The sequence below is a fragment of the Penicillium arizonense genome (genome assembly GCF_001773325.1).
Source record: "Penicillium arizonense strain CBS 141311 chromosome Unknown PENARI_contig023, whole genome shotgun sequence".
Taxonomy (NCBI): Eukaryota; Fungi; Ascomycota; class Eurotiomycetes; order Eurotiales; family Aspergillaceae; genus Penicillium; species Penicillium arizonense.
Genome location: NW_019173300.1, coordinates 307,697 through 317,617, shown reverse-complemented (window position 1 = coordinate 317,617; position 9,921 = coordinate 307,697). Strand labels below are relative to the sequence as shown.

General features: G+C 45.0%; 3 protein-coding genes across 3 annotated transcripts; 1 reads left to right on the top strand and 2 right to left on the bottom strand.

The window, feature by feature from the left end:
* Window positions 1-1,240: 1,240 nt before the first annotated feature.
* On the bottom strand, window positions 1,241-2,059 carry PENARI_c023G02705 (uncharacterized protein; the record flags this gene model as incomplete). Its single annotated transcript, XM_022635506.1, has 1 exon — window positions 1,241-2,059. One exon carries the CDS (start codon window positions 2,057-2,059, stop codon window positions 1,241-1,243), a length of 819 nt encoding a protein of 272 aa, XP_022484525.1.
* A 3,142-nt stretch (window positions 2,060-5,201) lies between these two features.
* On the bottom strand, window positions 5,202-6,104 carry PENARI_c023G06850 (uncharacterized protein; the record flags this gene model as incomplete). Its single annotated transcript, XM_022635558.1, has 1 exon — window positions 5,202-6,104. The coding sequence occupies one exon, from the start codon at window positions 6,102-6,104 to the stop codon at window positions 5,202-5,204; it is 903 nt and encodes a 300-aa protein (XP_022484584.1).
* A 962-nt stretch (window positions 6,105-7,066) lies between these two features.
* On the top strand, window positions 7,067-7,522 carry PENARI_c023G04403 (tautomerase family protein; the record flags this gene model as incomplete). Its single annotated transcript, XM_022635531.1, has 1 exon — window positions 7,067-7,522. The coding sequence occupies one exon, from the start codon at window positions 7,067-7,069 to the stop codon at window positions 7,520-7,522; it is 456 nt and encodes a 151-aa protein (XP_022484533.1).
* Window positions 7,523-9,921: the final 2,399 nt, after the last annotated feature.

Here is a 9,921-nt window from a genome sequence, read left to right as displayed (position 1 = left end):
TCAATGAGACGTACCGACACGGGGATGCGTGCTAAAGATCGGGTACGAGCAGGATGCAAGCTTGCGAGGACGCGGATCGATCACGTCTCCGATAAGCTAAGCGATGGATGAGTGAAAATGGTGCACTGGCTAAAAAAGTGAAATATTGGAACTTAGCTCGGCGATTTATTTCGCGTAGTCGTGCCAAGTTGGCTGCAGTCAGCAGAATTTTTCACTCACTGAAGATTTCTACATTTCTCTTCTTCTTCATACCTTCGTATACAGCTTATATCATGCCGCCAGCTTCTAAAATTCCCGAGGATGCTATGCAAAAGGCCCTTGAAGCCTATCACCAAAGCGAAAAGCCAAATATCGCTGATTTAAGCAGGGAATTACAAAACCTTGTACGGTCGTATTTATGGCCGTACCACCTATCAGCCAGGCCTGCTAACAAGAGAACCCTAGATTTAATTCAGGAGAAAGTATTAGTTAGCTGGATCACTAAGCTCGATAATGCATATAGACACTCTCCAAAACCCAGTTTGGGTCTAAAGTCTGGACTAGACCTGGCTGTGGCCCGTGGGTCACCCTCACGACCCTCGGACCGACCCTCACTTTAGGCGGGTCCGGATCTAACACTGTGACCTTTAAACAGATTTGCTCTATATTTTTGAGTATTTTATTTTATAGCATTAGAATTATAGATAGTGTAATTGGTAATTAGCGTGAGGATACATTAATAAGAAGTTATGATATACGCTTTTATTCCAGAGCTATATAATTGAACTATAGCTAGCTCTTATCAACGCTATTGGTGAAGAAGAATATAGAAGCCCTTATCATCGGAATAGTTATTGACGAAAGAACACCATGCATATGCAAAGGCGTCTGGTGAGTATACGCCAGATCGGTCCCCCTCGTCAAAGAAGCTGACCATATGGGAGTTTAACATCGTCCGAATGAACGGCTTTGTCCGGTATATTGAGTGAATACGCAGCTGCATAACGAGGCCCTTACCGGGGTCCGTTGGATCCGGTCCAACATGCTTGATGAAATCTCGAATTTGAAGATTTGTTGGGGAAGGCCGATTCGATGTCATAATGGAAATTCCGTACTTCACTGATTCACTAAGCTTGAGGCTCGGTATGCTTACGGTAAAAGTGTGTTGAATAACGAGTTTTGAAGAGATAGAGCTGGAAACTGCGGGACATAGTTGATACTGTAGCATAGTGCCGTTGACGGATTTAGGCTGCACATCTGTCTACTCTTTCTGTTCACCATCTTCACCATCTCCATCATTTTCATCTCCTTCGCTCTCCTCGCTCTCTTCGCTCTCTTGGTCCAAAACCTTGACCGGCTCGCCTAACATTTTCCCGTAAACCATCACTGCAGCCACTCCGTCCGTGCGTTGATCCCAGTCTCCTTCGACATAGAATCGCATTTGTAGCCCCTCCCTCACAAACCAAACACAATAACGGTCCTTATGATCAAAGTCGGCGGGATGAGAAGGTTCCTTATCCTCTTCGCCAGGCTGAAGCGTCTCCACACGCAAAGAAACCCCCGGGGCCAAGTAAGCCGGAGCAAGCAGAGTATTTGAGTCCCAGACTTTCGTCGCGGCGGGAACCTTCCCACTATTGCCATTCTCATGGGACGTCGGAAAATCAATGGCGAAGAGCTCTATGTTGGGTGGCTCGAAGCTTCTAGCGCGGTACATCGCTGACAGCCAATTGCCAACATCATAAAAGACATGGTTCCACATATAATAGATTTGGTCGCGCCATGGAGTATGCAAAGTCTTTGTGTCCGGGTTCCGTGGAAGCTGTTCACACTCCTCTGGGGTAAGTGGATCGACTTCTTCCTTCCAGACCTTGAAGGGGCCGTCGGGTGGGTTGTTGCATTCTGAGGTTGATCTCTGGACGACCCATCCGAGAACGAGAAGTTTTGCGATGGTATCTTGGGATCGGTGTGGGGAGAACCCGATTTTGCTAACTCCTGGGTATGGTAAGTGAGTGAAAATATGCGCTCCGCCGGGGCCGAGGTAGATCATTTCATGCATGCTGAGGCGCATTATTTCAGCCATGCTTGGAAGTTGAAGTCGGTTAATTGAAACAGGGTAGACAAGTGATTATAACTCTTTTTAAGGGAAAGATACAGAGAATCCTGGAGAAGTTAACAGATTGGCAAATTTTCTTTTTTAGCCCCAAGGCGATGAAAAGTTGACTCAGATTGTGATGTTCCGATCGCGCGCTAAAGCGGCTCTTACCCTAAACCAGGGCGACACCCCGAGCTGGGAAATACTAGGATATTATCGGCGTATGGTCTGAGATTATTCTAGTTATGGTTCGAAGCTGAATGAATCGAGTTTCCTTAAATGCCCAAGTTTCAAGCTATGTGAAAAATAATCGAATTTTCTAACTTGCTAGGGGAAAAAAAAAAAAAAAAATGCAACAGTAAGTCTAAGGTGGTGGTCACCTAGCGCCTACGGTTTGGGCATGGGCGGCTCGCCGCTCTATTTAGGGCACTTAGGGCAGATATTCACGCACCTGAATGTTCCTCACTCGAATATTCAGCCCGTGCAGCAAAAGGTACATTTCCCATCATGACTAAAAAGCTACAAGTATCCTTCTTTTCCCCTCCGTTGTCGTCTCTCTAGCCTCGCTTTGTCACGAACTAGATGCGTACCAAGCATAACCCAACGTTAAAATATATGGCCAATGTTGTGGATTTCGGGGAGCCTAGTAACAATGAAATCTAGCGGGTAGTACTGGCACGAACAGAATATAGTTACCGTTAAGAGTTACTTACTTATTTTCGATAAGTAAGTCTTAGCCCCGGGAGTACAACTTGGGTCCTAAGTCTGGACCTAAAACCCAACCCATGCGGGTTTTGGGTCCGACTTCTATAACTGTGAGACCACGCAGTATGGCCCAGTTATGCGTGCAATACAATAAGGTGGATTGTATGAAGAGACTGAATGCTGGTCCTTCCTAGAACCAGCGAGAATAGCTTATATACAGACTGGCCTATTCGTGGGTGGTGAGGACCTGAATCATCCTTTCACCGGAACGTCCTAAGGCATCTAGCTATGCCTTAGGCGTCGTCAACATCCTCGGTTAGGTAGTGGTCCTGGCATTATCCCCCTCCTTAGAGACCATGTCCCTAGGGTCTTGTAGTGGAATGGGTCATTCCTATCGGTCGTGTTGGTTTATTAAAACCATGTAGGGCAAAAACCTCCGTCTTTAGAAGGGAAATCCCTATATAGGAAAAGGTATCTAACGTCGACTAGGTCATTCTAGCATGGATACTTCCGCGTAGGAAGTGGTATATCCACGTGGTAGTGGTAATGTGTAGGAAGCATGTGGACCCTTTTTTAGTGGGGCACCGGGGGCAACATATGCGAACCGGGGGCTAGATTAGCAATGTTTCATACAGCGTAAAAAACTATTACTAGCGGCGAATCCAACAAATTAGTGCGCAGAATTTTCCAACTGATCCTTTAGCTCCCTTCTGGAAGAGCCTTTCAATGATTCTACGCTACAAAGAGTTAAAACTCCGTGGTAGGCTCCTAGTATACTAATACAATCTTTCTTGGCACTTTCTTGGCATGCGGCGGAGGCATTAGTGGAGATCGCAAATCTCCGAACAAACACTAGTAAAAGTATCACGAGTGATAGACCCTGTCGCCTCTCCAGCCCGTTGTCTCCGTCTATGGATGATTTGAAGTCCGATTATATCAGTACCTTTTAGCGTAATTCAAAGGCTGTCATGTCTCGTACCTATCGCCTCAGAAATCAAATCTCCGTAGCGCTACTCAGAGTAGCACGACATGGTGCGGTGATTTTCCTTTCTTTCACGCAATATCAAGAACCGCCCACCATATCAAGAGGGAGATTGGGCCTAATTACAGGACTAGCTTCGTACGTTAGCTTGAATTCGGACTAAATCTCGGTTGGAAAAGACTTTGTATGCTATGTGTCCAAAATTCAAATTTAACTCTTTGAGAGATTCCCTCATTTGGCCCTAACATCTAGTATATCGGCGTATTCCTAGTGTCATTGTGTCTGTATTTTATGGTGGGATGGACCTTTCCACATCGAGGTAAGAGACTAGTAAATATGGTAGAGCCTATAGCGGCGATGCTTTAAAACGGTGCTCGTTGCTAGATACCTGGGTATCAGCGTTACTATCTATGCAAGCCTACTGAACTACCTCTGACTTGGTACGAAACCTACCTCTTGGCGTACAACATTCACTGCGGGTTGTTGCCTAATTATTGTTCTCATAGTGACACGAGAGAACATTCCACACCATGATTGCTCTGGCATTCTCTCGGGTCATATTTGTGATCTAGTGCGCATTGGGCACCGTGAGCAATGCGTGGAATCTGAACAAGGAATATCCAGCCGCCGAGGGTTCTCTGGGCGTGCAGCTCGATTACTACCTAGCGACAAATTGGCCGATACCACTGTTAAAGAAGGGCAAGCAAATCCCCCGAACTTTCGCATGGAGCAGCCATCTCGCATTCGACAATGATGTGAGCAAGCTTACGGACGGTCAACTCTGGCAAATGGCACATGATGCATACTAGGAGATGTTCCGGAATATGAAGCTGTACGAGGTCACCAATAAAAAAGACCGACCCAGAGCCATGATGAAGCATTTAGCTAGTTTTGCATTTAAGTATCCCGAGACAAAGGTTTCCTTGACTCTTGAACAATGTCAAAGTACTTTCCATAAAAGCAGCGGTGAAATTACAAGATGGCACAAAAATCAAGCAAACTGTGGCGAGGCGATGAGTGCTCAACTGTACTTCAGTACAGAGGCAAATAAAGACATTGCCTTGAAGGGTCGGAGCGCAAAAGTTTGCACGGTCATTTTAGATGCTGAAGATAACCCTCAAAACACCGATCCGTGTTCAGACATGGCGAGTCCTAGTCAATGTTCTCGAATTTGGAGATTCTAGTGGCAGCACTAATATCTTCGCAAGACAACATGGGGATGCAACTTGTTTGTCAAGGAGCTGGGTTTGCAAGCGGTGGAAATAAACACAAAACTAGAGGCCTATGATTTGGAGGAGATTTTGGGCAAGCCGGTCATTGACCAGATCCCGTTATGCGCTTCGTCTTACAAGCCCCCGTCCAGCCGTTAGGTGGTGTGGGATCTGTTGAACTAGTATTTGGTTATATGCTAGCGACAGACATGTGACTGTATATTCATGTTAATTATATTTCATCTGTGAAGATTACCTCAAATGGAACTCCGGTTTGGACACCCAGCGCTGTGAGTTGGTGTCTCATGATAGGGTCCCATTCATAATCGTCGGTTTCGTCTCTAGCTAGTGCTAGAGAAATACCACGAAGATTCGGGGTGAAAGCTTCTCGATCCTGTAGCCATGATTTCAGCAAGTCTAAAATGGCGTGATCCTCCCACTCAAATTCAGGCCATTGTAGTTCCATCTGCTCATCATTTTGTAGACATAAGTCATAGGTAATGGTGAGATGTTCAAGATATCTTAGGAGCACATTTTGCAAACGTTTCGTTGTGTCTTGTGCAAATCCAACAAGAAATGCCCATGGTACTTGAAGCGTCCTCAGATTCTCCATATTGGCCATAGCACTCAATGAGCCCTCCGTTTTGAGCCTAGGGAGATTTATATCCTTGCCTCCCAGTTTAACATCACCTATGATTTTGAGGTCGGTTAAAGTGCCTCTAAGACAAGATATCGCATCACCGATCTGATCAAGATCCACAATTGGCAAATTGACTGCATCGCGGAGACCATAATCGTAATACCATGTCCAACGCAGTGATTTTAGATAAGGTGTAACTGAGAGTAGATCGCCGAGATAATTCTCCCGAACAGAGTGCAAAACCAGCGATTGCAGGCTTGATGGGACAGGCAATTGAGGCGCAGGCCACGTTATCGCAAGCGGGCTCTCGAGAGAGACCAAAACACGTTGGACATTTGGTAGATAAAAGAAGGGCAAGACATCGGCGGTGTTTTTGACCGTTTTATCACGCGCTCGGTCATAACCTTCTTTAAGGAGGTATGTCATATCTCGGAGATGGCGAAAGTCAGGTAGCCCGTAATCTACAGGCTCAAAGATGGCGGAACGAAGAACCATACCGATAAGTTCACTTCGCTGGGTGAAAGCAGGGCCTAGGTGCAGACAACTCAAATTCGGAAGCTGTGCTAAAAGGAGCGCGATAACAGCATACCTCTCACCTCTCCCTTCAGTCAACCACATTCACTTTACTCTACTAATATAGTGGACGAGCCAAGATATACATAAATACAATACTGATGGGACAAAATATTTTTTTAACAAACCGCCTTATCTGCCATACAAATGCTGGATTACTTTGGTCCTATGTTGAACCCTGGATGACCAAAATGTGCTGAAGTTCGGTTTACTAGAAAATTGAGTACGATTTGATTAACCACTTCTGTCCCAACGGTGATGAATCCCAAGCCTAGGACCTCGATCGCTCGGACTAGGATTCGTATTACGCCCCAACTCTAGGATATTACGAACACACGTTACCCTCAGAATACGCAACAGGACATAGCGCCGACCCTAAATGCTAACTAGCACTTGGTCCTCAGGGATAAGCTATATAAGGTAATCGAGGAGAAATTTGCGCACAAACGGACGGTTAGGTCGGATAACACATCCATTGTTGTTTCAATCAACGAACGCTAAATTAAATAATCAATATGGCTTTCGCCAAATATAGAATATGCAACGTTGGCACCGATTTATAAAGTACCGAGTTGTAGCTCCAGATGAATAATCGTAAATAACCGCAAGGTCCGCTTGTTGGCAATGATCAATAATCTTTTGGGCGCCATGCTACTTATAGTATAGTCAAACTCTCATACTAGGCCCATCGACAATGTTGACTAATCAGTATTTACTATATTAAGGTGTGTTATTGTTAGGAAAGGATCCCTCAATCTGTCGTTTTATTATCATTGCCACTTTGTGTTCAATACTGTGCCGACGCATTGTCAGTATCAACATCGCTGTCGAAGCTCACTTTTTCTTATTGAACCATAGAAGTCTCTTTGGCTCCGCACATCACAATGCCCCTCTGGCAAATCTACCATCCGACTGGCACCTTCAAAGACACTGTCTCCAAACAAGCCCTAGCTGAGGATATCACAAAGATGTACACGGGTATTGGTCTTCCGTCATTTTATGTGGTGGCTCAATTTATCCAAATGTCAGAGAGCGACGTTTGGGTCGGTGGGCAGCCAAAAATAGCGAACCCATTCATTCGCGTGGTCATCACCCAAATCGCTGTGCGCTTGCCCGATGATGATGTGGCGTACAAGAAGAATACCACTATGATCGACAACGTCCTAAAGCCTCATATTGCCGACAAGGGATACGATTGGGAGTACCATGTGGACGAGACCGAAAGAAGATTGTGGAAGATCAATGGCATGATTCCTCCACTGTGGAAGAGTGAGGAGGAAAGGCTGTGGTGCACAGAAAACAAGCCAGTGCCCTATGAAGGAGCCTACGCTCGATTTTAATGTATTGCCACGCAGTCGTTATCAATACAAGGATGAAACTTCTAGTCATCTCCGCCTTAGGCCATAAAATCACGAGTACGCTGACTACGACGAGGGTGAATCCGTCCGGAAAGCAACAACGAAAACTCTCCCATCACCATATCCAAGAGCAAGAATCATCTTTAATAGCTAAACAGCTGAATCGACGATACTCAAAAGGGAGCCGTATCAGGTTTTTGGCCCCAAAAGTCACCCACCCATCTGCTAAGCTATCTTGAGTATTGGGATTATATGGGGTTTGACCGGCAACAGACTCGACCTCACTAAAATGGCCCTCGAGGTTCTGTAACTCTTTGCCGTCTTGGCATCCCAGAGCTTGATGGTACGATCATGTCACGATTTGTGCTGTATCCGGCCAATTGGAGATGTAAATGACTCTGTATTTCCATTACCCCTATTTCTCGTCATTTATGGGTCCATTCTAGTTACATAAGCTATGCCGACGGATCATCTATAGACCCGGTTTCATGCAGTATTCGTAAGATAATTGCGACATGTCCATCTCTTCAGCTTTCTCACGATCCGTCAACCTCAGAGATAATCGAGCTGACAAGCTTCTCATCATATGTTCAACATTTTTCCGGTTCATTGATGATCTCAATTCACCGTTGACTACCGTTCACGAATGCTTGATTAAAATTGCAGGCAGGCTTCTGAGTTCAACGCATTGCATACCTCATCTCTGGACATTCTGACTTCAAAATTCTGTCTGAACTCATTTCAACCGTTGGCTCACTAATATAAATGTGGAGCCAGGGAGGACCTTCATGGCTCACATGCCGTTATTCAACGTTGAATGTCGAGTTTACCGGATATGACCTAGCTGGTCAACCATAAAGATCTTCAACATCACCGTTTGGTCATTCGCAGCTATATGTACCGGATTTTCCCTAGCGGGTGGAGTTTTTCTATTCGGGCTGCCGCTGCTTTAGTGAGGGCGCTCAGACTTAGGCTCTTAGTGTAGATATCAGCACGAGCTCAGAGTTAGTGATGAGCTCAGACCAGTTACGTATATGATAACTGATACTATATAATACTTATTGGATGCTCACTAATCACTTAGACTATCGTAGACTATCTCTTGAATAGAATAACCCTATAGGGTTGTTTATACTATGATGTTTAGTTCGTCGATAGTTGTTAGGCCCTGTTACAAGGGACTTGGGACTTAGATGGATTCGGGAAATAAATAGAGAAAGCAGTTGTATGATTTGATGCTGAACTAATTGCTGGGTTCCAGAGCACCTAGCTCCTGGATTATTAAAAAAACTACTGTTGTTACGAGCCAGTTCTTTGATAAAAATTGGATCTAGTCTCTTTGTCCAGAACAGCAGAGCGTGACGTTAATGGTTATTCGTGTAATGATTTGACTGTTTTGCCCTATTTATATTTATGCGATCATTTCAATTCGGACTATAGTGACTACAAGACTCTTGTTAGAGGTTCATGACTGGAATGCCTTCAATGTGAGCGTACTACCTTTCCCGGGGATGGAGTTGTACCTCGATTTTTGAGTCTGGATATCTGATTAACAATTTGTTGAAACCGAGCGAGGCTGCCTTGACTGGCTAGCTATCGCTTTGAAAACACTGGTGTGGTATACTACACTGGAGGTTCCTTCCACGCGTTGGAAGGTAGAGCTTTGAGGCAACCCGCAGAGTTAGATAGCCTGAGGAGAATAGACTATACAGGATTTTTCACAAAGGAGGGCAGCCTATGCAAGAACTGCTACATAGCAAGGTAAACTATGTAGACATTTCTATGTAGTCTACGTAGATACCTAATGAGTTTGATTGGTGGATACTGTGGATGAGTGAGTGAATTGGACAATATTTACGTTTAAATGTACAAAGTTGGGGATGGTCCTTTAAATTTCGAAGATGATTATTGTCTCTCTACTAGGAGATACTGCGCAAAAACAGTGACGATATTTTCAATGCATCATCAATTGTAAGTCGAAGACGAGAGGAAACGGGTAAAATAATTACGAGCGGGCACTGACACTGGAAGAGGTTTATCCCGCTAGGCAGAAAGAGTCTTCGGCTCTCTCAGCCTTCTTCCACAGAGGGTTATTGCGTTAGGGGATCGCCATTGGCCAACAGGATTTTCGGTATTGCTGCGTCAGCGCGAGAAGTAACCTGCGTGTAGAAAACACTGTCGCAGCGTGTCGCAGTACCAAAAAGGGGTCGCAGAAACGGGCCAATGGCTGGTTATCCGTAAGTTAAAGAAGTTGCGCATTGCTGACTGTATTTATCGATTAGCTCTAGTATCTCGTCTAACGTATTTTTCATATATTACCGCGAAGTACCTGCTCCACCTGGGCAATACTAAAAGTATCAGACTTTCACGCCGTGGCCCAC